Below are 21945 nucleotides of genomic sequence, written 5' to 3'. Positions count from 1 at the left end.
AAAGGTTTGTTTCTGCTGGTTGAACAAGAGAGTCCTAGCTCCCAGTCTGATCATTCAGCATATAATTCTTTTTTTTTTTTTTTTTTTTGATGTGGAGTTCCACTCTGTAGCCCAGGCTGGAGTGCAGTGGCTCGATCTCAGCTCACTGCAACCTCTGCCTCCTGGGTTCAAGCGATTCTCATGCCTCAGCCTCCCAAGTAGCTGGGATTACAGGTGGGCGCCACCACTCACGAGTAATTTTTGTAATTTTAGTAGAGAAGGGGTTTCACCAAGTTAGCCAGACTGGTCTGGAATTCCTGACCTCAGGTTATCCACCCAACTCGGCCTCCCAAAGTGCTGGGATTGCAGGCGTGAGCCCCTGCGCCCAATTAGCATATAATTCTTTTTTACTTTTGAGACAGAGTCTCACTCTGTTGCCCAGGCTGGAGTGCAATAGCGTGATCTCAGCTCACTGCAACCTCCGCCTCCCAGGTTCAAGCAGTTTTCCTGCCTCAGCCTCTTAAGTGGCTGGGATCACAGGCATGCATCGCCACACTCGGCTAATTCTGTATTTTTAGTAGAGACGGGGTTTCGCCATGTTGGCCAGGCTGGTCTCAAACTCCTGATCTTAGGTGATCCACCCGCCTCGGCCTCCCAAAGTGTTGGGATTACAGGCGTCAGCCACCGCGCCCGGCCCATTCAGCATATAATTTTTGAGTGCCTACTACGTGCCAGACATAGATGAGGCATACGTGCTGTGGTGCCCTTCCAAGTTCACGGGAGGGGAAATGGGTGACCATGCACTGCATGGGAGAGGTCTCCCTGGGGCTTGTGCAAGACTGGAAGAGGTTCCTGACCCAGCCTGGGCCTCAGAAAAGATTACTCTAACGAAGTGACTTCTGAAGGGAATCACGAAAGACTACGGGGAGTTTGCCAGGATAAGAGGAACAAGGGCAAAAGCTCCGAGGCAAAAAGAGTCTGCCTGGAAGCCCTCTGGGGGCAGTGTGGGCTGCTGCTGAGGCCTGAGTGTGCCTGCAGCTTTAACGCCTTCCACATTTTCCCTGTATACAAACACTAGGCTACCCGGGGGCCCGCTTTAAGGTGGACCCAACTGCTGAAGGCTGAACTCAGATGGCAGCAGATGGCGGGAGTTCCAGATGCTGAGTCCTCCAGGAGGTGAGCAACCTAGAGGCTTTCCAGGCAGGGCACGCCTGGGGACGCCAGGCCCAGGACAGAAGTTTGTGGGGTCTACCTTAAGCGAGAGGCCGAGCCCGGCCAGGCCCCGCCCCGCGTGGGGGTGCTCGACCAAAGGAGGCTCTGGCGGGCGACGGAAGGTGGGTCCAAGGAGCTAGCTTGGAGCCCTAGCCTTCCCAGGCTCCACTACTAGGCCAAGTCACGGCCCTAGCTCCACCCCACATGGAGGGACGTCCATGGGCGGAGCGAGCCGTCGATACTCTATGATCCACCATCCGCTTTAGCAGCCAGAGGCGCGGCCAGCCTCCCCTGCTGAAGCGTTCACTTTAAGTCTGGCCGGGAGGCAGTCCCAGATCTCGCGGGACCGACGCCCCGATTCTCGCGAGAGGAGCAATCGACTCCTATTGGCTGTGAGGGTTGAATGTAAGATGGCGCCCAGGGAGCTGTGAGGAGAAAACCCTGTCGGTCTTGGAGCGACGACGGCAGAACCAGGGTCCCTGGCGGTGCGGCGGGGCCGGCGGGTAGAGCGGAGGCGGCGGCGGCGGTGACGTCGCCGGGTGAGGGCTCCAGTGCGGGCGGGGATGCGGCGAGGCTGTGGGCCTGAGTCGGGGAGCCCACCCCACACAACGGCGGGCGGGGGCGGGCGGGGGCGGGCGGGCCGCTACCGCTGGGCCCTGGAGAACTCGGGGCGGCTCCGGAGCCGAAAACGTTCCTGGGCTCGCGCACCCCGCCTTGTGGGTGGGGGAGGGGTGGGCCGGAGATTTGGGTGGGCGCGGCGCGAGATCGCGCGCTGGTGCGGGCGCGCGGCTGAGCCTGTTTTTACGCGCGGGCGCGCGCGCGCTGTGCGGCTCTCGGTGCGCGTGGCCGCCGACGTGCGCGTTCCCGGCCCGGATATCTTTCCTCTAGGAGCTGTGGCCCGTGGGCAAGAGCGGCTTTCCGTGGCGCGCGCCCTTCACAACCCCCCCAGTTTTGGGGCGCGCGCTCTGATGTTGGGTGGCGGTGCCGCCTCGAGAGCGCGCAGGAGGCTTCTGCTGAGCAGAGGGCCGGCCGAGGCTCGTTGTGCGGGGAGGGTTGAGGATTGGGTCCTTTCTGGTCTGGTGACGTTCCCGGGCATCCGTGGCCTCGGCCTGGAAAGAAACCAACCAGCGTTGCTGTCTGGCTTGCGGCTCCACTCCTCTGTGAGCGGGGCGAGATTGCCCGTTCTCCTTAAAGAATGCCGTTACTTGAGGCCCAAGTACGGTGTGGGTGCTTGGGTAGGGTGCTTCTGCTTCGGAAACCAAGCCCTGTTGGCTTGAGAGGGCAGTGAGCCCCTTCGGATTTCCTCACCTTGTACTGGGCTTTGTGCCGGGCAGGGAAGGTTAATATTAGAAGGCCCTTGAGTAGTAGCTGCTTATTTTTCATTAGAAATTAATACGTCCATAAGCGCAATTCATACACGTCACCACTGTGCGCTCCGGAAGGGAATTCGCTTATGTGGACCATGTGAACTCCGAGCTCTAAAATGCCAGTTTAAATCCTTAAACGCAGGCTTTTCTTTTGCGTAGGTGGGAGGGGCTTACTTTAGTCTGTTATACTAAAGGCCCACCTTTGCCTCAGCCAAAAAGTTGACCTTAAAACAAAATTGAACAACCTGAGAATCAGTGCTTTGTCTTTTTTGAAATTGCAGAAATCTCCAAGAGAAATTATTAAAATCTGACAGTGTATGACTGTAAAAGTCACTTTTGATGTAGGATTTCAGTCCTTTTCAGTTCTTTTTTTTTACCCTGCCACTGTGTTTTAGTGTCAAGGAAGTTCTAGGTTTGTCCTAGAGAAATGTGCACCTCTATTTTCTAATACAAAATATCTGCTAGTTTATGATTTACAGTCTTGCTCCATTAAGCTTCAGGAAAAGGAAGCTAACAGGAAGTAAAATTAGCCATCAGATTTGATAATGGTGGGGTAGTTCTTTCTAATGTACTGTATTTTTTTTAAGAACAAAGTTAAAATTATTAATAAAAAGAGGCTGAGGATGGAAGGAACTTTTTTGTTCTATCTTCTTCAGAATATTAGAAGTCTTAAGAACTCAGGACAAGCAGCAGAAATACATGCAACATGGTGACTGGTGAGTTAAAATTGTTCATATGCTGGAAGTATGTGTGCAGTTTTTTTTTCTGGTAATACTGAAGCATTACAAATCCTGTCAATTATTCTGCGTGCTGTCTTCCAGAAACTGTTAGGTGCTGTAAAATGAAGATGGGGGAGAACAGCATCTTTGAACTCAGCCAGTTTGCTACTTGCGCAGTTTTCTCCTGTTAGGATTTAAGTCAGTGGAACCCGCATATTTAAGCATGGCAAGGCATCAGCTTTTAAAAGGACCTAGATGGTTCAAAGAAAAGCTGTAAAGTTTTTCTAGGATACACTTAAAATTTTGATTTTTTTTTTTTTTTTTTTTTGAGACGGAGTCTCGCTCTATCACCCAGGCTGGAGTGCAGTGGTGTGATCTTGGCTCACTGCAGCCTCCTCCGCCTCCCAGGTTGAAGTGATTCTCCTGCCTCAGCCTCCCGAGTAGCTGGGACTACAGGCTTGTGCCACCATGCCCGGCTAATGTTTGTATTTTTGGTAGAGATGGGGTTTCACCATGTTGATCAGGCTGGCCTCGAACTCCTGACCTCGTGATCCACCCGCCCTCGGCCTCCCAAAGTGTTGGGATTACAGGTGTGAGCCACTGCACCCGGCCAAATTTTGATTAGTTTTTTAGGCTTGCTTGTTCTGGGTTATCTTTGTTTTTAACTATTAAGTTTGAGATCTGCCTTGTAAATTGGTGTTTATAAATAATGTTTCTCCAAGTTTGTCAACTAAGATTTACTTATTAGATGTCTTCCTTCGGGTCCTCTCTGATGAAGTATTCGTATACCTCTTTGAGAACCTCTGCAGTTCCACATCCTCTCTCCAGCTTATGTTGTCATTTCAAACTGAAGATCAAATAGTGGCTTAATTTTCTTTTAACTTTGAATTGCTCTAGGAAAGTAACCAAAGTCAGGGGCTCTGGACGTGACTGTCTTTCTTTAAGGCAGCTTCAGAATCAGGGATGTCTTTCCTTACTTTGGATATGCTTTTTTTTTTTTTTTTGTAATATACTTTCTTTTAGTTTAATTAGTTGTGGTTTATATTTGATGTGCCGTGCTTCTTTCTTGTCTGGTTTTTAAATGACCACTCTTGATTTGTAAGGGTCTCTGATTTCTGAATTCTGAATTAGCTTTAGAATTAGGTGTTACATGAATACCTGTTCTTTTCTTTTTATTGTTGTTATTTTTTTGAGACAGAGTCTCGCTGTGTTGCCTGGGCTGGAGTGCTGTGGTGAGATCTTCGCTCACTGCAAGCTCCGCCCCCTGTGTTCACACCATTCTCCTGCTTCAGCCTCCCAAGGAGCTGGGACTACAGGTGTCTGCCACCATGCTCTCCTTATTTTTTGTATTTTTTAGTAGAGACAGGGTTTCACTGTGTTAGTCAGGATGGTCTCGATCTCCAGACCTCGTGATCCGCCCACCTTGGCCTCCTAAAGTATGGGGATTGCAGGCGTGAGCCCCTGCGCCCAGCCTAATACCTGTTCTTTTCTGTTATTCTGTTGCCCTACATTTTGTTCCAGATGTTTTAAGTCCTCTCCAGACTTCACTTAAATGCTTCCTTTTTATTTTTTCCTAGTTATTACATTAGATTGTGATTTCTGTTATTAAATTGATGTGGCTGTATGAAGACATGATAGATTAATTTCTTCCTTTGCTGAAAGAGGGAAGGAATGCTCCTTTCGTCTCACTCTTCAAGCAAGGGCCAAACTGTAGGTAGAAATGGTGGCTGTGTCAGAAGGCTGTTTTTTTTTTTTTTTTTTTTTGTTTTTTTTTGAGACGGAGTCTCGCTCTGTTGCCCAGCCCAGGCTGGAGTGCAGTGGCGCGATCTCGGCTCACTGCAAGCTCCGCCTCCCGGGTTCACGCCATTCTCCTGCCTCAGCCTCCCGAGTAGCTGGGACTACAGGCGCCCACAACCGCGCCCGGCTAATTTTTTGTAATTTTTTAGTAGAGACGGGGTTTCACCGTGGTCTCGATCTCCTGACCTTGTGATCCGCCCGCCTCGGCCTCCCAAAGTGCTGGGATTACAGGCGTGAGCCACCGCGCCCGGCAGAAGGCTGTTTTTCTCTCTCTCTTTTTTTTTTTTTTTTTTTGAGATGGAATTTAACTCTTGTCGCCCAGGCTGGAGTGCAATGGTGCGATTTCGGCTCGCTGCAACCTCCACCTCCTGAGTTCATGCCATTCTCCTACCTCAGCCTCCTGAGTAGCTGGGGCTACCGATGCCCAACACCACGCTCGGCTAATTTTTTTTTATTTATAGTGGGAACGGTGTTTCACTATGTTGGCCAGGCTGGTCTCGAACTCTTGACCTCGTGATCTGCCCACCTTGGCCTACCAAAGTGCTGAGATTACGGGCCTGAGCCACTGTGCCCACCCATGTTTTTCTCTTTCTTAAAATTTGTGAAATATTTACCCATCCATGTAAATTTAGGCGATCTCTGTACAATTTAATGAAAAAGTATAAAGTAAATGCTGGCGAAACTACTACTTTTTCAAGAAATAGAACAATGCCAGTATCCCTGAACCCTTTGTGGGTCCCTTCCTGATCACAGCTTCTCAGGCCTTGCAGACAGCTGTTATTCTGTGATCACATTCTTTTTCTTTTTCTTTTTTTTTTTTTTGAGACGGAGTCTCGCTCTGTCGCCCAGGCTGGAGTGCAGTGGCCGGATCTCAGCTCACTGCAAGCTCCGCCTCCCGGGTTCACGCCATTCTCCTGCCTCAGCCTCCCCAGTAGCTGGGACTACAGGCGCCCGCCACCTCACCCGGCTAGTTTTTTTTTGTAATTTTTAGTAGAGACGGGGTTTCACCGTGTTAGCCAGGATGGTCTCGATCTCCTGACCTCGTGATCCGCCCGTCTCGGCCTCCCAAAGTGCTGGGATTACAGGCGTGAGCCACCGCGCCCGGCACATTCTTTTTCTTTTTACCTTTACCATCTCCGTAACCCTTGACATAGTTTAGATTTGTTTCTTTTTGAGTTTTATATAAATGGACTCATACTGTATTATGTTGTCTTAATACAGTGTTTCTGAAATTTGTTCACATTGTGTGCAGCTGTTCATTCCCATTTTTTTATGTAGTATTCTGTTGTATGAATATACCATAATGTATTTATCCATTCCACTATTAATAGATGTCTGGGTTGCTTCCAGGTTTTAGCTATTAAGAGTGCTGCTGTGAACATTCTTCTATTAAGTACCCTTGTTGAAAAAAAGTTCCTTCATATACACTGATGGGTAAAATTGCTCGGGTTCATAGAATGGATATTTTCAGCTTCACTAGATAATGCAAGTGGTTGTGCCAGTTTACAGTCCGTCAGTATTTGGGAAAAATACAAATGTTAATTTCCCGATTGAAAATAGAACCATGGCCGGGTGCAGTGGCTCACGCCTGTAATCCCAGCACTTTAGCAGGCCAGTGCGGGCAGATCACCTGAGATCAGGAGTTCCAGACCAGCCTGGCCAATATGGTGAAACCTCCTCTCTACTAAAAATACAAAAATTAGCAGGCATGGTGATGGGCGCCTGTAATCCCAACTACTCGGGAGGATGAGGCAGGAGAATCGTTTGAACCTGGGAGGCAGAGGTTGCAGTGAACTGAGACTGTGCCATTGCACTCCAGGCTAGGGGACAGAGCGAGAATGTGTTTCAAAAAAAAAAAAAAAAAAAAAGAAGAAAAGAAAATAGAACCGTGATGAAAATGCCCCTAAACCAGGGACTCCTCTGGCATGGGGCAGATAAATGGCCTAATGGAATAACTTCTATCACAGCCGGGCGCGGTGGCTCAAGCCTGTAATCCCAGCACTTTGGGAGGCCGAGACGGGCGGATCACGAGGTCAAGAGATCGAGACCATCCTGGCTAACACGGTGAAACCCCGTCTCTACTAAAAAATACAAAAAAAAAAACTAGCCGGGCGAGGTGGCGGGCGCCTGTAGTCCCATCTGCTCGGGAGGCTGAGGCAGGAGAATGGCATAAACCCGGGAGGCGGAGCTTGCAGTGAGCTGAGATCCGGCCACTGAACTCTAGCCTGGGCGACAGAGCGAGACTCCGTCTCAAAAAAAAAACAAAAAAACTTCTATCACAAACCCTGCAGTTGTCTAGTATCCTTAAAAATAGAAATAGGGGGCTGGGCGTGGTGACTCAAACCTGTAATCCCAGCACTTTGGGAGGCTGAGATGGGCGGATCACGAGGTCAGGAGATTGAGACCATCCTGGCTAACATGGTAAAACCCCATCTCTACTAAAAAAAAATACAAAAAACTAGTTGGGCGTGGTGGCAGGCACCTGTAGTCCCAGCTACTCAGGAGGCTGAGGCAGGAGAATGGCATAAACCCGGGAGGTGGAGCTTGCAGTGAGCTGAGATCCTGCCACTGCACTCCAGCCTGGGCGACAGAGAGAGACTCCGTCTCAAAAAAAAAAAAAAAAAGAAATGGGGTGGAACACAGTGACTTGTGATTGCAATCCCAGCAGTTTGGGAGGCCAAGGTGGGAGGATTACTTGAGCCTAAGAGTTGGAGACCAGCCTGGGCAAGATAGCAAGACCCTGTTTCTGCAAAAAAATAAAAATAGCTAGTTGTGGTAGCATGGGCCTGTAGTCCCAGCTACTCGGAAGGCTGAGACAGGAGGATTGTTTGAGCCAGGAGTGTGAGGCTGCAGCGACCTGTGAACGTACCACTGCATTTTATCCTGGGTAATGGAGCAAGACCCTGTCTTATTTAAAAAAAAAAAAGACAAAAGGCTGGCTGCAGTGGCTCAGGGCATGTAATCCCAGCACTTTGGGAGGACTAGGGCGGCCGGATCACCTGAGTTCAGGAGCTCAAGAACAGCCTGACCAATATGGTGAAACCCCGATTCTACTAAAAATACAAAAAAAATTAGCTGGGCTTGGTGGTATGCGCCTGTAGTTCCTGCTACTCGGAAGGCTGAGGCAGGAGAACTGCTTGAACCCAGGAAGCAGAGGTTGCAGTGAACCGAGGTGGTGCCATTGCACTCCAGCCTGGGCAACAAAGTGAGACTCCATCTCAAAAAAATAAAAATACAAACAAACAAAACCCAGACAAAAGAATAGAAATATGTCAGTCCTGGATGGGCGCGGTAGCTCATGCTTGTAATCCCGGCACTTTGGGAGGCTGAGGCGGGTGGATTACGAGGTCAGGAGACTGAGACCATCCTGGCTAACACGGTGAAACTCTGTCTCTACTAAAAAGTACAAAAAAAAAAAAAAAAAAAATTAGCTGGGCGTGGTAGCGGTCGCCCGTGGTCCCAGCTACGCGGGAGGCTGAGGCAGGAGACTGGCATGAACCTGGGAGGCGGAACTTGCAGTGAGCCGAGATTGTGCCACTGCACTCCAGTGCAGCTGAGATCATGCCACTGCATTCCAGCCTGGGTGACAGAGTGAGACTCTGTCTCCAAAAAAAAAAATAAAATGAATACATTCACATGGGAAAAAAAATCAATTTCCATTGTAAGGAGTCATATTTGTCATATAAACATATGGAGTTATTTCGAAGAAGCATGGAAGACATACTTCTTTTTTTTTGAGATGAGCCTCCACCTCCTGGGTTCAAGCAATTCTTCTGCCTCAGCCTCACATCTAGCTGGGACTACAGGCGTATGGTACCCTGCCTGGCTAATTTTCGTATTTTTAGTAGAGACGGGGTTTCACCCCTGTTGGCCAGGCTGGTCTTGAACTCCTGACCTCGTGATCTGCCCATCTTGATTTTCCAAAGTGCTGGGATTTACAGGCATGAGCCACTGCACCTCTCCTATTTTATTTTATTTATTTATTTATCTATTTATTTTTATTATTTTTTGAGACAGAGTCTTGTTCTGTTGCCCAGGCTGGAGTGCAGTGGTGCGATTTCGGTTTACTGCAACTTCTGTCTCCCAGGTTCACACCATTCTCCTGCCTCAGCCTCCCTAGTAGCTAGGACTACAGGCACCATACCTGGCTAATTTTCATATTTTTAGTAGAGATGGGGTTTCACCATATTAGCCAGGCTGGTCTCAAATTCCTGACCTTGTGATCTGCCTGCCTTGGCCTCCCAAACTGCTGGGATTACAGGCGTGAGCCACTGCGCCTGGCCTATTTTATTTTATTTTTTTTGAGACAGAGTTTTGCTCTTGTTGCCTGGGCTGGAGTGCAGTTGCGCAATCTCGGCTCACTGCAATCTCCGCCTGCTAGGTGCAAGCAATTCTCCTGCCTCCGCTTCCCGAGTAGCTGAGGTTACAAGTGCCCGCCACCATGCCTGGCTAATTTTTTTTTTTTTTTTTTTTTGAGACGGAGTCTCACTCTGCTGCCCAGGCTAGAGTGCAGTGACCGGATCTCAGCTCACTGCAAGCTCCGCCTCCCGGGTTTACGCCATTCTCCTGCCTCAGCCTCCCGAGTAGCTGGGACTACAGGCGCCCGCCACGTCGCCCAGCTAGTTTTTTGTATTTTTTTAGTAGAGATGGGGTTTCACCGTGTTAGCCAGGATGGTCTCGATCTCCCGACCTCGTGATCCGCCCGTCTCGGCCTCCCAAAGTGCTGGGATTACAGGCTTGAGCCACCGCGCCCGGCCCGCCTGGCTAATTTTTGTGTTTTTGGTGGAGATAGGATTTCACCATGTTGGCCAGACTAGTCTTGAACTCCCAACCTCAGGTGATCTGCCCACCTCAGCCTCCCAAAGTGCTGGGGATTACAGGTGTTAGCCGCTGCACCGAGCCCCATGTGAATGTGTTCAAACTGGACTAAGCTATGAAGAGCCATTGTTGGAGTAGATGTGAACCTTGAGGGGCCTCAAAGCCTAAGGAAGAGGTAAGGTTCTGAGGCAGCTCAGACTTTCTTCTTTTAGTCCATCACGGATTGTTGACTCACTGCAGAGCCATACAGGGGGCCCAAAAGAGGTATCAGGGATAAGAAACCCAAGAAAGCGTGAGGATCTTCCCTTGGTACCTAAACGGAAAAAAGAAAAAAATTTGCAAACAGACCTATAGAAATGTAATAGACTGTTGTTTTGGAGTAACCTTTGTCCATGGTACCATCTTATGTTCTAGTAATAAAATAATAAAAATAATAACTCATGTAGTGAAGAATTGCCATGCATCAGGCACTATGTTAAGCTCCAGTAGAAGGAAATACAGAGGAGCCAGGCGCAGTGGCTCACTCCTGTAATCCCAGCACTTTGGGAGGCCAAGGATCATGAGGTCAGGAGATGGAGACTCTCCTAACACGGTGAAAACCCGTGTCTACTAAAAATACAAAAAAATTAGCCAGGCATGGTGGTGGGCGCCTGTAGTCCTAGCTACTTGGGAGGCTGAGGCAGGAGAATGGTGTGAACCCGGGAGGCGGAGGTTGCAGTGAGCCCAGATCGGACCACTGCACTCCAGCCTGGGTGACAGCAAGACTCTGTCTCAAAACAGAGAAAGAAGGAAATACAGGGGAGATATCAGTGATGAATTTGAATTTATACCAGCAAAAATGTCTAGGGTCTGTTTAAGGGAGTGCTGGTTTTCCTTTATTTATTTATTTATTTTACAAAGCAGCTATATTTAAAAGCATTTAGAAGTAAATGCTTGTTTACAGACCTCATGCACCCCAAGAGCATTAGAGTATTTTCTGTTTTTGTTATTAGTCTCATCAGAGTCCCAGAAATTGGGAACACTCAAATATCTTCATGGCTGCATGTTTTTCAGAAATACTTTATTTAATATCTTGACTGTTTGTCACTAAGTCTTTTACTTGGAGCTAACTAAGAATCTTTTGTCTCTTTTAGAAATTTCTCTATTTATGTTTATTACAAAGGCTCAACTTTTGTGTCTTATGAGCAGCATCTTGAAGTTAAGTCTTCATTATTTTGTACAAGTTTTTGGTATTTTATCGTTTAGTTTTTCTTTTTTTGTTTTTTTTTTTTTGAGATGGAGTTTCGCCGTTGTTGCCCAGGCAGGAGTGCGGTGGCATGGTCTTGGCTTACTGCAACCTCCGCCTCCCGGGTTCAAGCAATTCTCCTGTCTCAGCCTTCCGAGTAGCTGGGATTGCAGGCGCCCGCCACCACACCCAGCTCATTTTTTTTTGTATTTTTAGTAGAGACGGGGTTTCACCATGTTGGTTAGGCTGATTTCAAACTACTGACCTTGGGTGATCCACCCACCTTGGCCAAAGTGCTGGGATTATAGGCATGAGCCACGTCGTTCAGCTGGTTTAGTTTCTCTCAGATTTTAAAAGAAAATCATACTATGATCAACCAGAATTGTTTATGTGTCTGTTACCATTCCTGCACTATAGCCACTGTGTAGAAAAAGATGAGTTATTTATTTATCTATTCATTTTTTGAGATGGAGTCTCGCCCTGTCACCCAGGCTGAAGTGCAGTGGCACAATCTCACCTCCTGGGTTCATGCCATTCTCCTACCTCAGCCTCCCAAGTAGCTGAGACTACAGGCGCCCAACACCACACCTGGCTAGTTTTTTTGTATTTTTAGTAGAGATGGGGTTTCTTTTTTTTTTTTTTTTTTGAGACGGAGTCTCGCTCTGTCACCCAGGCTGGAGTGCAGTGGCGCGATCTCGGCTCACTGCAAGCTCCGCCTCCTGGGTTTACGCCATTCTCCCGCCTCAGCTTCCGGAGTAGCTGGGACTACAGGCGCCCGCCACCTCGCCTGGCTAGTTTTTTGTATTTTTAGTAGAGACGGGGTTTCACCGTGGTCTCGATCTCCTGACCTGGTGATCCGCCCGCCTCGGCCTCCCAAAGTGCTGGGATTACAGGCGTGAGCCACCGCGCCCGGCTGAGACGGGGTTTCACTGTGTTAGCCAGAATGGTCTCGATCTCCTGACCTGGTGATCCCCCCGCCTCAGTCTCCTAAAGTGCTGGGATTACAGGCGTGAGTCTTAGATTAATACAACTTGTGGAAAATTCAGAGGAGTATTAAACAGGAAGAAACTTAAATACTCTGGTTCCATCATCCAGGCATAACTACTGTTAGCATTCCTTTTTTTTGTTTTTTGTTTTTTGAGGCGGAGTCTCACTCTTTCCCCCGGCTGAAGTGCAGTGGCGCAATCTCAGCTCCCTGCAACCTCCGCCTCCTGGATTCAAGTGATTCTCCTGCCTCAGCCTCTAGAGTAGCTGGGATTATGGGTGGCTGCCACTATGCCCAATTAGTTTTTGTATTTTTAGTGGAGATGGGGTTTCACCATGGTGGCCAGGCTGGTCTCACAATCTTGGCTGGATGCTATGGCTCATACCTGTAATCCTAGCACTTTGGGAGACCGATGCTGTGGATCGCTTGAGGTAAGGAGCTCAAGAACATCCTGACCAACATGGCGAAATCCCGTCTCTACTAAAATACAAAAATTAGCTGGGTATGGTGGCGGGTGCCTGTAATCCCAGGTACTTTGGAGGCTGAGGCAGGAGTATTGCTTGAACCCAGGAGGCGGAGGTTTCAGTGAACCAGGATCATGCAACTACACTCCAGCCTGGGCGACAGAGCAAGACTCTGTCTCAAAAAAAAAAAAAAGAATTTAGGCTGGGCATAGTGGCTCACGCCTGTAATCTCAGCACTTTGGAAGGTGGAAGCAAGTGGATTACCTGAGGTTAAGAGTTCAAGACCAGCCTAACCAACATGGCGAAACCTCGTCTCTACTAAAAATACAAAAATTAGTCTGGTGTGGGCCGGGTGCAGTGGCTCACGCCTATAATGCCAGCACTTTGGGAGGCTGAGGCGGGTGGATCATGAGGTTAGGAGTTCAAGACCAGCCTGGCCAAGATGGTGAAACTTTGTCTCTACTAAAAATACAAAAATTAGCCAGGCATGATGGCAGGTGCCTGTAATCCCAGCTACTCAGGAGGCTGAGCCAGGAGAATCGTTTGAACCTGGGGGCGGAGGTTGCAGTGAGCCAAGTTCGTGCTACTGCACTCCAGCCTGGGTGACAGAGTGAGACTCCATCTCAAAAAAAGAAAAAAAATTTAGCCAGGTGTGGTGCTGCCCACCCGTAGTCCCAGCTACTCAGGAGACTCAGGCAAGAGAATTGCTTGAACCCGGGAAGCAGAGGTTGTGGTGAGCTGAGATCATGCCACTGCACTCCAGCCTGGGTGACAGAGTGAGACTCCATCTCAAAAAAAAAAAAAAAAAAATTAAAATAGTGATGGTTTCCCTATGTTGCCTAGACTGGTCTCAAACTTTTGGGCTCAAATGATCTTCTTGGGCTCAGATGATCATCAGCCTTCCAAAGCATTGGGGTTACAGGCTTGAGCCACCATGCCCAGCCTGTTAACTTAATTGCTTGCTTATTTACTTATTATCTATGAATAAATGATAGAGTCTCACTGTCACCCAGGCTGGAGTGCAGTGGCATGATAATAGCTCACTGCAGGCTCAAACTGCTGGGATCAAGCCATCCTTCCGCCTCGGCCTCCCAAGTAACTGGGACTACAGGTGATAGCCACCATGCTCAGCTTAGTATTGACATTTTCTTTTTTTTTTTTTGAGACGGAGTCTCGCTGTGTCTCCCAGGCTGGAGTGCAGTGGCCGGATCTCGGCTCACTGCAAGCTCCGCCTCCCTGCAAGCTGCGCCTCCCGGGTTCACGCCATTCTCCCACCTCAGCCTCCCAAGTAACTGGGACTACAGGCGCCCGCCACCACGCCCGCCTAGTTTTTTTTTGTATTTTTAGTAGAGACGGGGTTTCACCATGTTAGCCAGGATAGTCTCGATCTCCTGACCTCGTGATCCACCCGCCTTGGCCTCCCAAAGTGCTGGGATTACAGGCTTGAGCCACCGCGCCCGGCCAGTATTGACATTTTCTAATGGTTTTATGGAATGTTTCCTACCTCAAGCTTGTTTGTCTTTTAAATTATTACTATTATTTCTGAGAGATAGGATCTCACTGTGGTGCCCAGGTTGGAATGCAGTGGCTGTCCACAGACAGGATCCTGCTACTGATCAGTACGGAAGTTTTGACCTGCTCCATTTACAACTTGGGTCGGTTCACCCCTCCTTAGGCAACCTGGTGATTTCCTGCTCCCATGAAGTCACCATATTGATGCTGAACTTAGTGTGGACACCTGATTGACATAGCGCACTACAGCCCAGAACTCCTGGACTACTCAAGCAATCCTCCTGTTTCAGCCTTCTGGGTAGCCAAGACTGCAGGCATGCACCATCATCCCAGCCCCCTTCCCCCCACCTTTTTTTTTTTGAGACAGAGTCTCACTCTGTCTCCAGGCTAGAGTTCAGTGGTGCGATCTTGGCTCACTGCAACCTCCACCTCCCAGGTTCACGCGATTCTCCTGCCTCAGCCTCACGAGTAGCTGGGATTACAGGCATGCTCCACCATGCCCAGCTAATTTTGTATTTTTAGTAGAGACGGGGATTCTCCATGTTGGTCAGGCTGGTCTCAAACACCCAACCTCAGGTTATCTGCCTGCCTTGGCCCCGCAAAGTCCATGGTGTTAGGATTACAGACGTGAGCCACTGCACCCGGCCTTTGTTTGTTTGTTTGTTTGAGATGGAGTCTTGCTCTGTTGCCCAGGCTGGAGTGCAGTGGTGCAGTCTCGGCTCACTACAAGCTCCGCCTCCCAGGTTCACACCATTCTCCTGCCTCAGCCTCCCGAGTAGCTGGGACTACAGGCACCTGCCACCACGCCTGGCTTATTTTTTGTATTTGTATTTTGTATTAGCCAGGGTGGTCTCGATCTCCTGACCTAATGATCCACCCGCCTTGGCCTCCCAAAGTGCTGGGATTACAGATGTGATCCACCGCGCCAGGTTTTTTTTTTTTTTTTTTTAATGAAAGGCTTAAAGAATGGATTTTGATGGTTTATAGCAAGTAACTTTTTGAAGCTTTTATATTTTCTGACAACCGAATATCTTGCTTATTTGCCTGTTTGCTCAGGAAATAAATTTGTATTTGGACTAGCATTTCTTATAGTAACTTTTTAAAGGTACTATTCTAGAAATACTGACTGGTAGGATTTATTTGGAGATGACATAGGCAGCAGAATGATTTTTATCATATCTTTGGAAACTTGATTGACAAAAAATACGTTCTGGACTTTGGTATGAAATGTTGTATTCTAAAACTAAAATATTGATTAAATAGAAGTTTTTTTCAGGCCGGGCGCGGTGGCTCAAGCCTGTAATCCCAGCACTCTGGGAGGCCGAGACGGGTGGATCACGAGGTCAGGAGATCGAGACCATCCTGGCTAACATGGTGAAACCCCGTCTCTACTAAAAAGTACAAAAAACTAGCCGGGCGAGGTGGCGGGCGCCTGTAGTCCCAGCTACTCGGGAGGCTGAGGCAGGAGAATGGCGTAAACCCGGGAGGCGGAGCTTGCAGTGAGCTGAGATCCAGCCACTGCACTCCAGCCTGGGCGACAGAGCGAGACTCCGTCTCAAAAAAAAAAAAAAAAAAAAAAAAGAAGTTTTTTTCACTTAGCTAAATGTTTGTCTAAAATAGAGGACATGTTGCTGGGGGCAGTGGCTCACGCCTCTAATCTTAGCACTTTGGGAGGGTGGGCAGATTGCTTGAGACGAGGAGTTTGGGACCAGCCTGGCTAACATAGCAAAACTCCATCTCCACTGAAAATACAAAAACTAGCCTGGTGTGGGGGCAGGTGTCTGTAATTCCAGCACTTTGGGAGGCCAAGACGGGCAGATTACAAGGTCAAGAGTTCGAGACCAGCTTAGTCAACATGGTGATACCCTGTCTCTACTAAAAATACAAAAATTTGGTGGGCGTATTGGCGTGTGCCTGTAATCCCAGCTACTTGGGAGACTAAGGCAGGAGAATTGTTGGAACCTGGGAGACAGAGGTTACAGTGAGCAAAAATCATGCCACTGCACTCCACTCCTGGGCTACAGAGCAAGACTCTGTCTCCAAAAAAAAAAAAAAAAAAAAAGAAGGCTTCGGCCAGGCATGGTGGCCTACGTCTGTAATCCCAGCACTTTGGGAGGCTGAGGTGGGCAGATAGATCTCTTGAGCCCAGGAGTTTGAGAACAACGTGGGCAACATGGCAAAACCCTGTCTCTGCAACAAATACAATAATTAGCTGGGCATGGTGGCACATGCCTGTAGTCCCAGCTGCTTGGGCGGCTGAGGTGGGAGGATCGATAGAGCCTAGGAGGTTGAGGTTGCAGTAAGCCAAGATTTTATACCACTGCACTCCATCCTGGGCGATAGAATAAGACCTTGTCTCAAGAAACCCACAACAGAAAATCGGGGGTGTGGAACTTTAATTTCCTGATCTTACATAGAACTCCATAGATACTCCAATTTTTTTGTTTTTTAAGACGGAATCTCACTCTGTTGCCTAGGCTGGAGGGCAGTGGTGCAGTTTCAGCTAACTGCAACCTCCATCTCCTGGGTTCAAGTGATTCTCCTGTCTCAGCCTCCTGAGTAGCTGGGATTACAGGCATGTGCCATCATGCCTGGCTAATTTTTATATTTTTAGTAGAGGCAGGATTTCACCATGTTGGCCAGGCTATTCTCGATCTCCTCCTGCCCTCAGGTGATCCACCTGGCTCAGCCTCCCAAAAAGTGCTGGCATTAGAGGCCTGAGCCACTGCACCTAGGCAATACTCTAAAAGTGAGTCTACAAGTAGAGGCATAAAGGTATGATGTGATTGGTAGGGTTTGGTGAGAGGAGGGTGATTTTTAGTTTTTTATGTATAATTTGTTTAGGCTTTTTTTTTTTTTTTGAGATGGAGTTTTACTCTCGTTGCCCAGACTGGAGTGCAATGGCATGATCAAGAACCAGAGGTCAAAGCATACTTAGCTGCTTTTACTTTTTATTTTATATCTTTTTTTTTTTTTTGAGACAGAGTCTGGCTCTGTCGCCCAAGCTAGAGTGCAATGGCGTGATCTCGGCTCACTGCAAGTTCTGCCTCCCAGGTTCACACCTTTCTCCTGCCTCAGCCTCCCGAGTACCTTGGACTACAGGCATCTGCTACCACGCCCGGTTAATTTTTCTATTTTTAGTAGAGGTGGGGTTTCACCGTGTTAGCCAGGATGGTCTCGATCTCCTGACCTTGTGATCCGCCCGCCTGGGCCTCCCAAAGTGCTGGGATTACAGGAGTGAGCCACCGTGCCCAGCCTTATTTTATATCTTTTTATACTATTAGAACAGTTTTTCTTAGTTAAGTTTCATATCCCTTTCCCCAACCCCTGAATAAACCTCCAAAAACAAAACAAAAACTAGGTGGAATTCTATACTGAGTACTGTAGAAAGCTTGTTTCTAGTAAGAAAAGTTGGTGAAATTATCTTTTACACTTAATATCAGACTTGAGGTGAGGTTTAAGCTGCCCCTTCTGAGTTTCTGAAACTTGAAAGACAAGAGTGAGGAGAAATAGGGTTACTAGGAGGATCATAGACACTGGCTTTACTAGGCAATAGTCATGAAGGTTTTTCAGTTCTGTAAACTTTGTTTGCGGTGTTTTGTTTTTTTTCTTGTTTTTTTTTAAATTATTTTTTGTTGTTTTTTTGTTTTGTTTGATTTTGAATTCCCATCTACTCCATCGGGAAACAGTGTTTCTTTGTATTGGTGTTTACTCATTTGTCTTTTCCCAGACTTGAGACAAAAAAAGGTTTTTGCTGCATGCAAAAACTTTACTTTTGTACCTTAAAAAAAAGAAAATTGCTTTTTGTAGTAGCTTTGACAGTTTTATCAATCTCAGTATATTATGTAAATACACCTGACAGTTGAAGAAAATACATTTTAGGAAATGTAAATTCCAACTGACCTGCTGCTCTTTTGTAATGGAGGTGAAAAACTGAAATTATGTACCAGCATGGTAGAGGACCTGTTAATGGCTGCTCATAAAATCTCTCCTTTGTCCCCTTTTGAGCAGAAGGGTATGTGTGATTAGATATTAGAATTTCATAACTTTGTAATGTTACCAGATCTTTATTATGAAAGATGCCTGTTTTTTTTTAGGTAGAGTGTCACTCTGGTGCCCAAGCTGGAGTGCAGTGGCACAATCTTGGCTCACTGCAACCTCTGCCTCCTGGACTCAAGCAATTCTCCCGCCTCGGCCTCCTGAGTAGCTGGTATTACAGGTGCCTGCTACCACGCCTGGCTAATTTTTGTATTTTTAGTAGAGACAGGGTTTCACTTTGTTGGCCAGGCTGGTCTTGAACTCCTGACCTCAGGTGATCTGCCCACCTTGGCCTCCCAAAGTGTTGGGATTACAGGTGTGAGCCACCGCACCTGGCTGAAAGATGCCTTCTTAAGGAAATCCCTACTGTGATGCTGTTAACAAAGGGGAACTTTGATACATTCTGTGCAAGTGTGGCAAATGAGTGCTTTCGGATCACCTAAGCCAAGTAGCCTTCTCTGAATCTGTAGTTAGGCAAAGCGTGTTTGGCTTGATGCTCTCCTTCTGTGTGACGTGGACATCGACAACTTTTTTATTATTTTATTTTATTATTAGTATTTTTTTACAGATGAAGGTCTCTCTAGGTTTCCCAGCTCAAAGACCTGGGCTCAAGCAATCCTCCCGCCTCAGCCTCCTGAGTAGCTGAGACTACATATGTGCACCACTGTGACCAGCTGATAACTTAATTTTTTTTTTTTTTTTTTTTTTTTGAGACGGAGTCTCGCTCTGTCGCCCAGGCTGGAGTGCAGTGGCGCGATCTCGGCTCACTGCAAGCTCCGCCTCCCGGGTTCACGCCATTCTCCCGCCTCAGCCTCTGAGTAGCTGGGACTACAGGCGCCCGCCACCACGCCCAGCTAGTTTTTTGTATTTTTAGTAGAGACGGGGTTTCACCATGTTAGCCAGGATGGTCTTGATCTCCTGACCTCGTGATCCACCCGCCTCGGCCTCCCAAAGTGCTGGGATTACAGGCTTGAGCCACCGCGCCTGGCCTTTTTTTTTTTTTTTTTTTTAAGACAGAGTTATGCTCTGTCGCCTAGGCTGGAGTGCATTGGAGTGATCTTGGCTCTCTGCAGCCTAGATCTTTGGACTCAAGCAATCCTTCCACCTTAGCCTCCCTAGTAGCTGGGACTACAGGTGCATGCCACCACACCCAGTTAATTTTTGTATTTTTTTGTAGAGATGGAGTTTCTCCATGTTGCCCAGGCTGAGGTGGAAGGATTGCTTGAGTCCATGAAGCTATGGATATTACAGAGAGAATCGGGTGGCTCACGCCTATAATCCCAGCACTTTGGGAGGCCAAGGCGGGCAGATCACCTGAAGTCAGGAGTTTGAGACCAGCCGGGCCAACACGGCGAAACCCAGTCTCTACTAAAAATACATAAATTAGCTGGGCATGGTGGTGGGCGCCTGTAGTCCCAGCTACTTGGGAGGCTGAGGCAGGAAAATCACTTGAACCTGGGAGGATGCAGTGAGCCGAGATCGTGCCACTGCACTCTAGCCTGGGTGACAGAGGGAGACTCCATCTGGAAAAAAAAAAAAAGGCTGGGCGTGGTGGTTCATGCCTGTAATCCCAGCACTTTGGGAGGCCGAGGCAGTCAGATCACGAGGTCAGGAGATCGAGACCATCCTGGCTAAGATGGCGAAACCCCGTCTCTACTAAAAATACAAAAAAATTAACTGGATGTGGTGGCGGGTGCCTGTAGTCCCAGCTACTCGAGAGGCTGAGGCAGGATAATGGGGTGAACCCAGGAGGTGGAGCTTACAGTGAGCTGAGATTGTGCCACTGCACTCCAGCCTGGACAACAGAATGAGACTCTGTCTCAAAAAGGAAAAAAATCATAATCTTCCTGTTCCACATTGAATTTCAAATGTAGCAGGTATATATGAAGCAACTAACATGGGTGAGCTGTTCGGAGAGAACCAGGACATAGTCTTGTCTGCCAAGAATTTAGAGCCTAGGTAGAAGAAAGGAGATGCTTAACCCACATATTTTATATCTGTAACGTAAGGTAGAGCATCTGGTCAGTCTAGTATATCTGGCCTGATTGCTCAAGGGAACAAATCACCTTTCCAGACATTCAGAATTATCGGAGAATCCTTTTTGGCAAAAACATTTGCTTGGTTTCTGTTACTCTTTCATCCTGCTGCTACTTTTATTCTGAAGGTCTGGCTGATCAAGGGAGGATGGTACAAAGGTAGCAGCGACAGGGGTCAGCAGTCCACAGATTGCACACTTGTCCCTCAGGTAATGAGAGTTAACTGTCTACATCTGCAGGTTAATTCTTAAGGTAAATAAATACCTGATGAAAACTTGTAGAATTTATTTCTGAATTTTAGTAGTGACCTGGATATTTAAAGCACTATATACCTTTTTTTCCCAGAATTATTTTAATAGTATTAGTTACATTTATGTAGTACTATCTATGTGTTAGGTGATTTTCTAAATGCCTTATTAAATCCTCATGTCAACTGTGAGGTAAGTACTATTGTATCCCCATTTTACTCACAAGAAAACTAAGGTTAATTGACTTTTCTAGAGTTAAATAATGAAGGAAACATAAAGTTGGGATTTGAACCCAGGTAGCTCGGCTCCAGAGTCCGTGCTCTTAACTAATAAGCTGTGTTGCAAAAGAATGTGAGCAGCATATGGCAAAATAGGATTTTTGGTTTTTCTGATGGGAGATGAAGAAATATCCTCTGCCTCTTGTGTCTTGCCACAACTAGGTGGCATACCTATCTCTGCTATAGGAAATGCTTGGAAATAAAACATATCCATAGGAATCCCTGCCCCTGGCTTCTTCCTCCTTGCTTGGTGTCCTCTCTGTGATGGTCACAGAGCAGTTTTGCATGTGACATTTACTGTCCAGTGCTTGGTTCTGCACAGAAGATGGGATTGACCTAGTGCTAGGTGGGAAATGTGTTTTCAGCCTGTTTCATCCAGTATTGTGAAGCATGTGTTTGTTTTTTGTTTTCAGTGTGATAGTTTTATTTAAGAAATGTTAATGGAAATAATTTTCAAACATCCATTAATTGAAAAAATAAGGTGGTATAATAAAACTTTTTTTTTTATTGTATATGTATACAGCTGCCCTGAATATATTCCAGTCTTGTGCAAGGGTAGTTGTTTCTGGGCATTTCCTGCTAAAAACAGTAACATAATTTTGACTTCTGTTTATTTCTAGGAACCCTAAGGACTCTGCAATATGAATAATTCCCTGGAGAACACCATCTCCTTTGAAGAGTACATCCGAGTAAAGGCACGGTCTGTCCCGCAACACAGGATGAAGGAATTTCTGGACTCACTGGCCTCTAAGGGGCCAGAAGCCCTTCAGGAGTTCCAGCAGACAGCCACCACTACCATGGTGTACCAACAGGGTGGGAACTGCATATACACAGACAGCACTGAAGTGGCTGGGTCTTTGCTTGAACTTGCCTGTCCAGTCACCACCAGTGTTCAGCCACAAACCCAGCAAGAACAGCAGATCCAGGTTCAGCAGCCACAACAGGTTCAGGTATATGGGAAATGCTGAGGTGTAGCCTGTTTAATGTACTTTATTTGTTGTCAGTGTTTTAGTTAGTGGGATCATCACATGTGTATGGATGTTACAGGTTATTTTCATTAAGGGGGGACTCTGAAACTATTTAACACTAAGATTTTCAAAGTTAATGTGAACTAAAAATTTTTTCCTTTTTCTTTAAGTTTTTTTTTTTTTTTTTTTTTTAAAAACAAACCCCAGTGTCAAGGGCTGACTTTGAATAGATTGCAGCCAGGGATATGCTTAGCTACCTAGGAAACCCCAACCCAGAAGCAGGTCATCTATGAATGGTT

The 21945-nt window shown here is 47.3% G+C and overlaps 1 protein-coding gene across 8 annotated transcripts in view; it reads left to right on the top strand.

Annotated features, from left to right (window-relative positions):
• The first annotated feature begins 1576 nt into the window (after positions 1–1576).
• The window catches only part of QRICH1 (glutamine rich 1), a 71311-nt gene continuing 50942 nt past the window's right edge, over positions 1577–21945 (top strand). For 2 of the 8 annotated variants that reach the window (XR_012431131.1, XM_015445877.3), the window contains exons 1-3: positions 1577–1730; positions 3215–3274; positions 21299–21628. Coding sequence is in view for 5 of the 8 variants with exons in the window: in XM_015445877.3 (XP_015301363.1) it covers positions 21320–21628 (309 nt within the window). In the remaining 3 variants the exon portion in view is untranslated. Of the gene's footprint in view, positions 1731–2049; positions 3107–3214; positions 3275–21298; positions 21629–21945 lie in introns of those variants that run through there. The other 6 variants (XR_012431132.1, XM_015445879.3, XR_012431130.1 and 3 more) reach the window with 4 other exon arrangements.

Source organism: Macaca fascicularis, chromosome 2 (genome assembly GCF_037993035.2).
Source record: "Macaca fascicularis isolate 582-1 chromosome 2, T2T-MFA8v1.1".
Lineage (NCBI taxonomy): Eukaryota > Metazoa > Chordata > Mammalia > Primates > Cercopithecidae > Macaca > Macaca fascicularis.
This window is presented reverse-complemented; position numbering and strand designations above follow the sequence as displayed.